We start from the raw sequence: 14,832 nt of genomic DNA on the forward strand, positions 1-14,832 counted from the left end.
ATAAATTTTACGATAATACAATATTTATGATGCAATTATATTTCATCAATGAGTTCATTTTTATTTGAATTGTTCGTTAATATGTATTATATATAATATGTATTGCAATTTATGTTATTTAGAAATTTAGAATAAAATATAATTTTATATTAATGAAAAATTTGAAAAAAAAAAATTGTATTACGTAAAAATTATAGAGTGATTATTTGCAAAAAGAAGAAATGATTTATATTATGAAATAAGAAAATAAGAATGAAATATAAATAATAATATAATATTGAGGAGAGAGAAAAAGATTCCTTTTTAGAGAGTAAAATAGAGAATTGGATTGGAGTTGATTGTCTGAAAAAATAGAGAACTCTATATTTGGAGAGTAAAATAGAGGATTGGGTTGGAGATGCTCTAAATGGTTGTTAATCTTTTTCTTTGGCCTACTGTCATCGGTCCGCCCTCCATCATTAATGTCACACATATGATATGGATTTCTTTTTGTTTTTAAATAAATGACTACATCATAGGTCTTTTTTTAATATATTTTATGGAATAAGGCATCAAAGACTAGAATAAAGCTGATGTCGTTTTTACTAAAGCATCCAATAGGAATGAAGCACTATCATTAATTAATAAAGCACTAATTGTTGTTTACCTACCAATACCATTAATTAATAAATTAATAATGCATTCAGAACTCATAATATACACATTCCAGTCTGTTTGTGCCATTGCCAACTATAATTATTGTTTGATCTCCTCACCCATCTCTATGTACTAGACAACACCTTGTGCCATATAGTATTTTGATTTACATCAATCAGTTAACAATCGATTGATCTACCATTGAGCTATTGAGAAATAACAAGAGATTCGATAAGTTAATATTGAGGTAAGTTCCATTGATTCATAATTTAGTTTCATACTTAAAGGAAATCTTTATCCTCTGAATCTATATACTCCCCCTTCATCATTTGGTGATTGTTTTTTCCTTTTAATTTCCTATAATCCCTTCATCTAACACCTGAAAAATACAATGAAGGATACACAAACACAAGTCATAAAGAATAAAGCTAACAAATATTTTCAGTTCCACCAAGTCTACTACAGTCAAATAAACGAAAGAAGGAATTAATGAAAAAGGAGAAATAAATTATACAAGACACTAGTACAGTAGATTGTACTAATATATAAAACTTTTAGCTTTTGAAGTTTAGCTAGACCTAGATATTATATTTTTATAAGGCATCATAGCCAGATCTATTTTCGTTTGCACTCCTGATCCATGCTCCAATTGTGAAAAAGTTAGATGATTTTTTAAAATTATCATAGATTAGTCTCTAGAATAGTTTAGTGTAGTATCATCATATCATATTATCATGTATTATATCATGTAGGCATAATACATAAATATGCCCTTTAACAATTGGCCTCAGCTCATATTTATGTCTTTCAACTTTGAGTGTGCACAAGTAGACACTTAAACTTGCATAAAATTGAATAAGTAAACACATGCATCCTACTGGCAATTTATGTCCTATGTGGTGTCCTACGTGTATTATGCCACATAAGACTCATGTGTCTACTTATTCAACTTTATACAAGTTCAAGTGTCTACTTGTGCACACTCAAAGTTGGAGGGCATAAATGTAAAATGATGCCAAATTAAGGGGCACATTATTATTATTATTATTATTAAAAGTGGGAAGCTCCAAAGTGTAAAGTTGAAATACCATTTTACCCCTTTACTAAATATTTTTGGGAAAATGCATAAATACCAACCAGCCTATGCCCAAAATCTCTGAGACACACCTAACCTTTACTAAGGTCCTATTACCCCCCCCCCCCCAAACTTATTTTATATATAATTTTCTACCCTTTTTCGACCTACGTGGCACTATCTTGTGGGCCCAGTGCGTGTTGACAATTTTTTCAAGGATAGTGTCACGTAGGCTGAAAAGGAGTAGAAAACTATATATAAAATAAGTTCGGGGGGAGGGGGGTAGTAGGACCTTTGTAAATGTTAGGTGTGTCTCAGGGATTTTGGGCATAGGTTGGGGGTACTTATGCATTTTCCCAATATTTTTTTAGAAATCATATATTATATATTATTAGTTATTATGTATTAAATATTATGTTATCATTTATCATTATCATTCATTCATATTCAATCATCCTTATCTATAAATGTTAATTTATTTTTTGTTAGAATAAAGAAGACAAATGAAGAGTTGTGGAAATGAGTAGTTATGAAAAGCTACAACAAATAAGTATAATAAAAAGGTCTTTCGCGAGCTTGCAATAATGGGATGTTAGAAATTTACTTTTTTTATGAAATAGTAAAATGCCTGTAGAATTTGAAAAGTTAATATTTCATTAAAAACATAATAAAAGATTGCATTCATCTATTTAAACAATCAATCCTTACTATTAAAACATAAAGAATGTGAAGAGTTACATTGAATTAAAAAAAAGACCATAATCATCTATAAAATCAAATATATACGGATCACTTTTATAGAAAAAAAGGAGAGAAAAAATCATGAATTTTATGGATTAATGTTGGAGAAGAGAATTTTGTTCTCATTTTTTTTCTTGGAAAAATCTGATTCATATGTCCATCTCAAATTTGTTTGCTCTAATATATTGCCATGCATATTTTTAATTTTGTTTGCTAACTAATTTTTATTTGTTTCTCCACATTACAGATTTAACTTTGTGCACTCTTCACTTCTCAATCACTAATATCAGGTACTCATTTTCTAACAATTATTATTTTACAAAAATATAATATAATTTATAGGAAAATGTAATCTATGTCTAAGATTTATGAGAAGTATAAAGATATTAACGTTATATATATATATAAATGATTATTAGTCCTTTGAACTTTTTAATTTTTTTTTTTGAATATTTACACATGGTGATAGATTCTTTTATATTTATTACATTATAATTATATTTGCAAAAGTTTACTAAAATTATTCTGTTAAATTCACATATATTATAATTTATAATCTTGAATTAAACATAGGATGCATGTAAGCATTTGAAAACATAATGATTATGTTGTTCATGTTCACATTCAGACTATTTGTTGTTGAAATATCAAAAGACAAAAATATGTCATATATCATAAAAATTGCACAAGAAAAAGGAAGGACAAATCAATTCAATTTATTATATATAGTTACTTTACTTTTAAATTTTTAATTAATCATTATATACATGTTTAATATTATCTATATTAATTTAAAGGTTAGATAGGTTGACATTGAACAAAGGTGCAACACACGTTTTCATAGACTAGTATTACTAAAAGTGAGAAGCTCTAGATACAAAATTGAATTTTCATTTTACCCTTACACGAAATAAAAATATTATAAAATATTCAATTTATAAAATATTTATTAATCAAAATATTTTAAAGCCTTTTCACGTCATAGATTTATTGCAACCTAAAGAGTGACGTGTTTAGTAAGTAATACATTGATCCGTTATTAATTTAATTAGTACGCAATTAATAAATTTTTAAAGAAATTAGATAGCAAAGTCATACTATAATAATATAATAATAAAAGTGGGAAGCTTCAAATACAAAGTTGGATTACCATTTTACCCCTAGACTAAATTAAAATATTATAAATATTCAATTAATTAAATGTTTATTAATCAAAATATTTTAAAGTCTTTTCACCTCCTAAATTTATTGCAAGCTAAAGAGTAATGTGCAAACTGGTAAATATTTTTTTTTGTCATATTAATATTGCTTAATGAATCAGCCACAATAATCCCACTCCCACTCTGAGTGTATATATATATATATATATATAACTAAAGTATATAGAAGACAAGAGCATTTTGAATATAAAATGCCATGTTATTCTTAAAAATTATACAATATTTACTGCATAAACATTTTAGAACTAAAAGTATATTAGAAGACAAGAGCATTTTGAATATAAAATGCCATGTTATTCTTAAAAATTATACAATATTTACTGCATAAACATTTTGAACTAAAAGTATATAGAAGACAAGAGCATTTTGAATATAAAAATGCCATGTTATTCTTAAAAAATTATACAATATTTACTGCATAAACATTTTGAACTAAAAGTATATAGAAGACAAGAGCATTTTGAATATAAAAATGCCATGTTATTCTTAAAAAATTATACAATATTTACTGCATAAACATTTTCAATATTACAATTTACAATCTTAAATATATTAGTGGTTCCAATGTATTATAAGTATTTAATTAGTTTTTTGAAAAGAAAAATTGTCATCAATATTTTTTCTAATAAAAACGATAGTAAAATGATAATAAAAATCACACTTTATAATAAAATATTATTATTTTTATCAAATAATATAGTAACTTATTTAAATTGTCTTAATTAACAATACAATATCATATGCACCAATGGTTATTTTTACATAATGTCAAACAAATAAATTCGAATTAAACACTTAATTTGATGATATTCTTTTCACATTTAGAGTAGTATAAACATGAAAAATAAAATTAAATTATATCTTATTTTTAAGATAATAAATATTATTTTTAATTATTTATTTTTAATACATATGAAAAATAAATTAACACAAAGAAATAGATAATCTTTTTATTTCACTTTATTTGAAAATCCGCATTTGATTATGAAAATTACAAATATAACTTAAAGTTGTATTTGAAATTTGAAAAACATTCAAAACCTTGTTAATACTTTAAGGGGCCGTTTGGTTACCGTATAAGATGCATTTTTTTCTCATATATAAAAAGTTGTATCTGTTTTACTATGTTTGGTAGAAATTTTGTATTAGGTAGAAAAACCAACATGACTTACCATGTTTGGTTGATACGTTTCTCAAAATTGTATAAAAGTTATTCTTGTATTAATTCTATACAGTGTATTGTTACATTTTTTGTAATCCTACATAATTGATACCTACATAACTTATGAGGGAATCTATGTATAAATTATACATGATAAAAGATGGAATAAGTTATGAGGGTATTAGTTATACATGTATTAAAAAAACTACACATTTATCCCTATTACCTTTTTATATTGAAAACTCTAGATAAAACTTTACATAACTATTCTATTTTCCTAGCTATTTTTGTTTCTTATTTCTTTTGTATACGAACAATTTTTTATTTGTTTTCATTTGAAATCAAAATATAAATATTTTATTAATATTATGAATCGGAATGTATAATTTTGACAACGCATATGCTAATCATATATTATCACCATATATTACTAAATATATTCCACATATTTAATTATTATGTATTGTTTTTTTATTTGGAATATAAATTTATATATAACTCATATATTTGGTATACTAAAAATGTACAAATAATACATGCAGCATCTTGATAGAAATTTACATTATATAAAATAGGATTTTATAATGTACTTGAAATATATTTGTGGTATTTTATTTTTATAAGCTTTAAACATTAAAAAAAAATAGAGAGAGAAAAAATAAATAGAATTCCCACTTAAGTATAGAGAAGATTTTTTGGAAGTTTTTTTTTTTTTTTTTTTTTTGGGAAATTATACGATTTGCTTGCTTATTTATTTGTAAATAATATATTCAATAATTAATAATTTATGTATTGTAATCTCTACATAATTAAGTAATACCTACATAACTAATATTTGCATAACTAACACCAACATAATTAATACCACATAACTAAATCCTGCATAACTAAATCATGCATTACTAAAAACTGCGTAACTCTAACCAATAACCAAACAGCCCCTAACTATATTATCCTTTTTAAAATTTTATCACAAATTCTTTATTCTTATAAAAATGACCCCATTTGAATTATATTTCATATTAGTTTATTTATTTAAAAAAAAAAACACATTCAAATAATCAAATATAATTTGCAAAATCAATAGCTTGACACAAGTTCAACTTCAAAAAATTTAAATAAAGTGATTTTTTTTTTGTTATAGTATGTGGTAGTTCTTATATGAGATCTAATCTATGACATTATACAACTATCTATTTTGAGATATTACTTTTTTTTAGTGCAATTTGGTTGTACGTCTCAGGTATATTAGTCAAGTAATTTTTAGAAACTGAGGAATATAAACCATATTTAGAAAAACATAATATATAAATATATCTTTTAACTTGGCTTCGTCTGACATCTATGACATTCAACTTAGGGAGTGCACAAGTAAGCACTTAAAATTTTATAAAGTTGAAGAAGTAGACACACGCGTCCTACGGGGAATAACACACGTGGGAGCCACATAAAATATCGCATAGGACGTGAATTATATTGTCACGTAGGACACAAGTGTCAACTTGTTCAATTCTATACAAGTTTATGTGTCTACTTATGGATATCTAAAATTGAAGGACATGTTAGATGAAACAAATTAAATGACATATTTATATATTATGCCTTTAGAAAAAGTATATTTAAATTCTAAATATTTTTTTGCATAAAATTTAACCAAACATGACTTCAACTATAAATTTTTTAAATAAAATAAACAGTATTTTTTCATGATCAAACCACACTAAGAAAGGAAATGATTAAATGCCCTCAAATTTGAATTTTTGGTATGAAAAAATCTCATTAAAAACTATACATTCAAAAATAAAAAAGAATTTTTTTTAAAATGTATCAGCTTGAATGTACATGGTTTTGAAGTAAATCAATAAATGGGGTCCATGTAACTTTGCAATGATTTCTTTTACTCCTCCCAATGTATTGGTACACGTGTGCCCATTAAAATCCACAACTATTGACTTAGTGATGGATTCATTGGGAATTACATAAATTTTGGTTGGTTTTTCTGAAAATTTTAATACTTTATGCACAATGTACACTTAAACTAAGCTTGAAATATTTTTTGTTTGACAAAACTACCCTTGGTCGTCCAGGGCTTCACATTTCTATATAATAGATAGAAAAATATATACATGTCATGCTTCTTTTTTCCTTCCACATATTCCTCATTTGCATGTTAATTTTTTTAGTTATTATTGAAGATTTTTGTTTGTGCTTATGAGTTTCATGTTATATTCTTCTTTTCGGAAAAGGGCCTAAAATACCCTCAAACTATTGGAAATGGTATAAAATTACCCTCCATCCACCTATTGGCTTCCAAATTATTTTCTTTTCCTAGTTAAGTTTGATACTAAAAATAAAATTCATAAAATAAATTCATTTTCTCATTAAGTTGTATTAATTTAATAGGATAGTGACTTAAAATTTTATTTTTTAGAGGTCAATCGAAAAACATGTAAGAAATTGAATTATTTTTTATTGAACCATTTTCATTTACTATCTTGAATATTTTAGTAGCTTTAAATAAATTATCTTAATAAATAACGTTCTATCACTCTTATAACATGTAAAAATTAAAATTGAATTTAAACCCACATAAAATCACATATACCTGCAACCCGTCCCGCATTAGTTTTAAAAAAACCCACTTCAATCCGCCCCGCACAACCTTAAACTGGCCATGCATAGCTTTAAACCCACTCCACCCCACATGCGTCCCGCCCCATTGTCATCCCTATTGATATCTATCTATTGGCTCTCAAATACCCTTCCATCCACCTTTGAGTCCAATATTGACCACTTTTATAGTGGATTATCATTTAAAAATAATTTTTTTAAATGAGTGGCGACCATCTATTGGTTATAATTTAATAACTTAAATTAATTTACAAACTCACTCATTACTAATTATACCCGACCCAAATTGACTACACTCAACTCAAGTTAACTATACCCGCCCCAAATTACATTTACCCCACCGATTTAAACAAATACACCCTTCATTCCCAACAATTCATGTCCTCTTCCAACCTTACATTCCCAATATATTTGCTTACAATCTCGAAAAACTCTACCCAAGTACACTCATGTATCACCACAAAAAATCATGAGTGTTTTGGTGATTTTTTTATGGTGATACATGTGTGTATTTAGGTAGTGTTTTTCGAGATTGTAGGCGGATATATTCGGGAAGAAGATTGGAAGATGAAGTGAAATGTTGAGAATGAACGGTGTATTTGTTTTAATCGGTGGGGTAAATGTAATTTGGGACGAGTGTAATTAATTAATTTGGGTCGGGTGTAATTAATAATGGGTGAGTTTGTAAATTAATTTAAGTAATTTAACTGTATCCAATAGATAATCGTGTCGTTTTGAAGTTTTTATTTAAATGATAATCCGTAATAAAAGTAGTTGATATTGGATCCAAAGATGGATGACATGGGTATTTGGGAGCCAATAAATGGATGAAGGGTAGTTTTGTACCATTTTCAATAGTTCAAGGGTATTTTAGGCCCTTTTCCGTTTTCTTTTTTATACTCTATAATAATTATTATACAATCAATTTTTTTAGTGGAAGAAGACTTTGGTGTAGAGGAAGAAGGAGCAAAAATAACAATGGCCGATCCAGTAATTGGTGCTACTGTTCAAGTTGTGCTTGAGAAGCTGCTTTCTCTCACTATTGCGGAGGCCAAAACTTTAAGGAACTGCAAGAAAAATCTCAGAATGCTCACAAAATATGTATCCATCATCCAAGCTTTCATTCATGATGCTGAAAGACGACAAGTCGAAGATCAGGCTGTGGAAGAATGGCTTAAGATGCTTGAGAGAATTGCTGAAGATGCTGAAAATGTGTTTGACAAATTCACATATGAATCTCTCAAAGCACAAGTGATGAAAAACCGAGCCAAACTGATGGAAAAAGTCCGTAGCTTCTTTTCTAATAATGTTTTCAATTACAAAATGTCTCGAAAAATCAACAACATCAATGAAGAGTTGAGGGCTATCAATCAGTTAGCCAATGACCTCGGTCTCCAAGCACTGACTGTTCCTTCTCACAAAATACTACAAATCCGAGAAACAGACTCCGTAGTAGTTGCTTCGGATGTTGTTGGTAGAGACAAAGATGTTGCTGAAATAAAGGAGAAGATTTTGAATATCAGAGAGGAAGTTGTTCTGTGCACCATTCCCATAGTGGGTATGGGGGGGTTAGGGAAAACTACAGTGACCAAGAGAATTTTCAATGATGATCACATCAAGCAGCACTTCGAAAAGAGAGCTTGGTTGTGCCTACCTGAAATGTCAGAAATTAAGAGCTTTCTTGAACTGATCCTCGAATCATTGACACAGAGGAAAGTTGAGGTCCAGAGCAGAGATATAATAGTCAAGAGACTACAAGATGAATTAGGAGGAAAAAAGTATTTGCTGGTCCTGGATGATTTATGGCGTGTTGACTCTACATTGTGGCACGATTTCGTGGACACCTTGAGGGGAATAAATACATCCAGAGGAAACTGCATTCTCGTGACTACTCGTATGAAGCAGGTTGCCTCCATAGTAGCAGCAGATCTTCATATGTTGGGGAAATTAACAGATGATCATTGTTGGTCCATTTTCAAACATAAAGCATTTGTTGATGGGGAAGTTCCAAAAGAAATGGTGAGCATGGAAAAGAGGATTGTTGAAATATGTCAAGGTCTACCGTTGGCTGCAAGTGTATTGGGAGGCCTTTTATGCAACAAGAAAAGACATGAATGGCAGGCAATTCTTGATGGCAATCCCCTTGTAGGTGAAGATGATAATGGGGAAAATAGGACAATGAAAATCCTAAAACTCAGCTATGATTATCTACCATCCCCACATCTGAAGAAATGTTTTGCTTACTTTGCAATGTTTCCAAAAGATTTTAAGTTTAAAAAGGACCAACTAATCCAACTCTGGATGGCAGAAGGCTTTCTTCGTCCATGTCAAGAGACCCCTGTGATGGAAGACGTTGGGAACAAGTTTTTCCAACTCTTGTTGCAATATTCCTTGCTGCAAGATGTTGAGCTAGATGACCTCAATATTATAAGACGTTGTAAGATGCATGATCTTGTGCATGATTTGGCTGGAGATGTCTTAAAATCTAAACTATTTGATCCGAAGTGCGTTGTAGGAGAAAAACTTTCTCAAGTTCGATACTTTGGATGGGACTCACCAAGTGATCAAATAGATAAGATATATGAGCCAGGACATTTGTGCACATTGTTCTGGAAAACAAATATATCTGAAGATATGCTGTTGAACTTTCAGTTCTTGAGGGTTTTAAATTTGTCCAGGTCAGGCATCAAGAAGGTGTCAGCCAAAATCGGCAAGCTTATATACTTGAGATATCTTGATCTCTCCGACACCATGATCAAAGTCTTACCCAATTCCATTTGCAAGCTCTACAATTTACAGACATTTAGTGTCCATAATTGTTCTTCACTCATGAAGCTTCCAAAAGGAATGGCAAATATGATAAGTTTGAGACACATATGTTGCGGCCATCATTACCAATCAGCTTTTTGTTTTGGTGGTTGCGGATCAAGGTACCAAGGTAGTGATCAGTTTCAGATGCCACTTAATATGGGGCAATTGACTAGTCTTCAAACACTAGAGTTTTTCAACGTAGGTTTAGAGAAAGGTCGTCAAATAAAAGAATTAGGTCGTTTGAAAAACCTTAGAGGTGCATTGATAATCGGCTGTCTCCAATTAGTCGGAAATAAAGAAGACGCTCGAACAGCATATTTACAGGAGAAACCAAATATCTACAGGCTGGCATATTTGTGGTCCCATGATGAATCAGAAGGCAGTGAGATCAATGATGAACATGTGTTGGATGGTCTTCAACCGCATCCTAACTTGAAAACCTTAGTAGTTGAGAACTATTTGGGGACTATATTACCTTCATGGTTCAGTGAAGAATTGCTGCCAAATTTGGTCAAGTTGAAATTAAGTGATTGCAAAAGGTGCAAAGAAATTCCATCCCTTGGACAACTGAAGTTCCTTCGGAATCTTGAACTGACAGGATTCCTTGAATTGGAATGCATCGGACCTACATTTTACGGTGTTGATGTTAATGATAATAGATCAAGCAGCAATAATGGCAATATCCAAGTGTTCCCGTCATTGAAAGAACTACTGTTGAAGGATATGCGTAGCCTTATTGAGTGGAAGGGAGATGAAGTTGGAGTAAGAATGTTTCCTGGGCTTGAGAAGTTGACGATTACAGACTGTTCACTGTTAAAAAGTACTCCTACTCAATTTGAAATCCTGCGTGAATTAAGAATTGAAGGAGTTGACAGTGAAATGCCATTGTTGAACTTGTGCAGCAACTTGACATCTCTTGTGAAGCTTGATGTTTCTAAAGTGAAAGAGCTCACTTGTCTTCCAGATGAGATGCTACGCACTAACGATTCTCTTCAACACCTGTGGGTCACAAACTGCGGAAAGTTTCATGAATTGCCACAAAGCTTGTACAATCTCCATTCTCTTAAGAGATTACAAATACGCAGCTGCAAAAATTTCAGTTCTTTTCCTGTTCCCAATGGAGAGAATTATTTGACTTCCCTCCAATGTCTTCAGTTAGTTTCTTGTGATGGATTGACCAGTTTACCAAGTGGAATGCTAGACAATTGCCGGTCTCTACAAAATTTGAGGGTCAGCTACTGTAACAACGTAGTTTCCTTGCCTTTACATGTGTGGGAAATGCCTTCACTTTCAGATTTGAATATATCACGTTGTCCCAAATTGATTAGTGTACCCACAGGGGGCCTACACCGCCTCACCGGATTAGGGAGATTGGGAATTGGTCCTTTCTCAGAGATGGTGGATTTTGAGGCATTCCAATTGATTTTTAATGACATTCAGCAGCTGTTGTCCCTTCCTACATTGTTTGTGTACGGACGTTTGCACTGGGATTCTCTGCCCAATCAGCTTATGCAACTCTCTGCCCTAAAAGAGATCTATATATTTGATTTTGGAATCGAGGTTCTTCCGCATAGTCTTTGCAATCTTACTTCTCTTGAAAGATTACATCTAGAGATGTGCAATCGGCTACAACATGTGGACTTCTTAGATTCCATCCCAAAATTACGGGATCTCTGGATCCAAGATTGTCCATTGTTAGAAGTTCTGTCGGATGGGCTCGGCAACCTTGGCTCTTTGGAAAAAGTAAGTTTGATGGTGTGCAAGAAACTAGAGCGTCTGCCATCCAGAGATGTCATGCAACGCCTCACCAAATTAAGGATCCTGGATATTTATGACTGCCCACAGTTAGAAGAAAGTTGCACCAATAGGAGAAGCCCAAACTCCCAGTGGTCCAACATTTCCCATATTCCAAAAATTATAGTAGGTCTGTGGGTAATTCAGGAGTCAGGACAGTAAGTCTCTGTTACTCTTTCAGTTTCTGAGTTTTAATACTACTTTTTTTACTGCTATCAATTACATCTGTGCTATGCTTCCAGCATTTTGCTTGTCAACTTGAACCGAATTGTTCTTCTTCTAATTCTTCAAGTATGTCATATCTCCATATGATTTAATCATGAATGAAAAATTATGGATTTTTTCCTTATAGGTTACTAGCTCCAAGGTAACGTTGCTGTGGTAAATCAAGCCAAATCCTATGAGCAGCAGGCAATTACTTTAGGTAAATTTTCATTTAGGTAATCTACTAGTTTTTTGTCTTTCTCTTTGTTGGGGACCAATTTTTGGAGTTCTATGCTGATGAATACAACATTACCTTCCTAAAAAAGATGTTTTAATCATGAAAATTTATGTTTCTGCTCAGAGGTTACTAGGTACAAGGTCATGGTAGAACGTGGTTGTGGTATATCAAGTCAAAATCCATGAACAGCAATCGCCTTAGGTATTTTTATTTAGTTGTTATAGGAATGCTATAACAAGTTTGTCAAGTTCCTTTTTTCTCATGATACTACTTTACTGTTTAACAGGATTTGTTATGTTTCATAGAGGAATCACCACTGTTATTTTGAAGAACACAATCTTCAGCTATAGACTCATTACGGAGCACTTTTTCACAAGTATTTGGGTACTGAACAACCTTTTCGGGAACTGAAGTCTACATATGAAACATCAAAAAACTCAAAGTGTATAGGGTCCTCAATGAGAAGCTACACTGGTCTATCCTCTGTCTTTGCATGGCCGTGTTTGTCTTTTTATTATCCATGTAAGTTTCTGCAATGTTATTTGATGAATAAATTCTGATATCTACTCTCATTGGGACATTGGTATTTAACTTTCTATGTAATTGTGGAACTATTAGAATGTAAGCTGTTTTATCCCTTTTGCCAGAGCTTCATTCTTCATAAATTCAGTGTTTTACTTTCTCACAGTATTAATGTCTGACCCTCCCCTCTCCCAACCGGTACGAAATAAGAAAAATCTCAGTATTTGTCATACCTATTCAGGTGCTATGATGAAGATGACAGAAGCAATGGATGGTTGGTGCCATTGAAATCTGTTTGTGAGGTATTCATGACTTGCAGCTCAATTGATTGTATCCATGGAGGTTGTTGTGGTTTAAATGCACTATTAACTGCACCTCACTGTCATGCCAGCCACGTCTTATTCTCCTAGATTCCTTTGGATAAGAAAACTGCTCATTCTCTTCAAGTATAGAGAAGCATTCAGTGGCTTATCATAACTGGTAAATGTAGAGAAGGAATAATTGTCTTTCTGCCATGTGAATTTTCATATTTTATGGTACAAGGTTCCTTTTTTATTGACTAATTGATGAAACGCTAGAGGTAACAGAACCATTTCACTGAAAGCCACTAACATAAGCTTTGATGCAAGACAGATTTGAGTGCGCTCTGTCCATTGGATTGAAGGATTCTCTGTTCTGCTTATTGAACCACGATTTCCATGTAAGCTTCTTCTAAAGAAAAAACTGACCGAAATGTCATGAGACTTGTATAGCTAGTAGAACTTCTCCAGTTTTTGTTGACTGCATTCAACAATATTCCTTTTTCCTTTTTAATTTTCAGGGGACAGATTGGAACATTTTGCTTCAGTGGTGACTGTGGTTAGTAGAGAGGTCTATATAAGTTTCTTAATAGACATTCTCGTTACTTTCACTTTCATTAAAACTCTCGCGATTGAAGGACTTCAACAAAGAAAGTTACAAAAGACTGCTATTTATTGAATCTTATAGCAAAGAGTGCCCCCATTGGCTCTAAAAATGTCCTTAATAGCATCTGTTCATCTTTATAGATCTTATAATGAGCTGATTTTCCATTCATGAAGATCAAAATGTGTGTGAAAACTGACTTTTACTGTTTCAGATTGATGGTTGAAACAACGGCATGGACCTCTTATCTAAATCGTAGACTGGAAAAGATTTGACAGCAGAGGCCTTTCTTGCACAATGTTCATGCTGTCCCTGCCTTTCTTACAGCCCTCTTGGCTTTTGTTTGTGCATAATAAACAAAAAAAAGTAATATTGCTTTAATGTTTGTCTTAATTGATTGATGTTTCATGCTAGTAATTAGTAAATATTCTTTGCAAAATACTTCATATGCTAAAGCAAATATCAATTAAGCTCAATTAATCTAAAGTTGAAAAGCCTGTTGTTACAATATACACAACATTTATTTTGATGATGAACATTAATTAGGAGGAAAAAGAAGAGACACCATTTTGTAGAAATGAATTTGGTTGCAGCTCTATTTCATTATTCTTGCAACATTCACTCATATGTTTTTTGATTGTACTGATTATGATTTATGTATTTCTTTTTCCATTTATATTATTACGATTAAAGTCTTAAGAAGGATATGTATTGTCACGCCCCGAGCCTACACCCTGGACGTGGCTGGCACTCGAAGACCATTGCTGGCCCCCAAGCGAACCCTTGGCCTGGCTTTCTTAACTCAGCGGAAAAACTCAATGCAATGCAAGGTTATAAAATAACCTAACTGATAAAATCTGGCCAAAAAGGCAACTCAAGTCTCAAAATAGAATAT

At 31.3% G+C, this 14,832-nt stretch overlaps 1 protein-coding gene across 6 annotated transcripts in view; it reads left to right on the forward strand.

Moving 5' to 3' along the window:
* The window catches only part of LOC102598090 (putative disease resistance protein RGA4), a 44,577-nt gene extending 30,227 nt beyond the window's left edge, over window positions 1-14,350 (forward strand). The window contains exons 1-10 of one of the 6 annotated variants that reach the window (XM_015309209.1): window positions 682-883; window positions 2,700-2,742; window positions 8,400-12,228; window positions 12,423-12,494; window positions 12,636-12,713; window positions 12,799-13,034; window positions 13,276-13,514; window positions 13,668-13,734; window positions 13,855-13,904; window positions 14,152-14,350. In XM_015309209.1, the coding sequence (XP_015164695.1) occupies window positions 8,444-12,228; window positions 12,423-12,441 (3,804 nt within the window). In that variant the 5' untranslated portion in view covers window positions 682-883; window positions 2,700-2,742; window positions 8,400-8,443 and the 3' untranslated portion in view covers window positions 12,442-12,494; window positions 12,636-12,713; window positions 12,799-13,034; ... (2 more) ...; window positions 13,855-13,904; window positions 14,152-14,350. Of the gene's footprint in view, window positions 1-681; window positions 884-2,699; window positions 2,743-8,399; window positions 12,229-12,422; window positions 12,511-12,635; window positions 12,714-12,798; window positions 13,035-13,275; window positions 13,515-13,667; window positions 13,735-13,854 lie in introns of those variants that run through there. The other 5 variants (XM_015309213.1, XM_015309202.1, XM_015309207.1 and 2 more) reach the window with 5 other exon arrangements.
* Window positions 14,351-14,832: the final 482 nt, after the last annotated feature.

Source organism: Solanum tuberosum, unplaced genomic scaffold (genome assembly GCF_000226075.1).
Source record: "Solanum tuberosum cultivar DM 1-3 516 R44 unplaced genomic scaffold, SolTub_3.0 scf00008, whole genome shotgun sequence".
Lineage (NCBI taxonomy): Eukaryota > Viridiplantae > Streptophyta > Magnoliopsida > Solanales > Solanaceae > Solanum > Solanum tuberosum.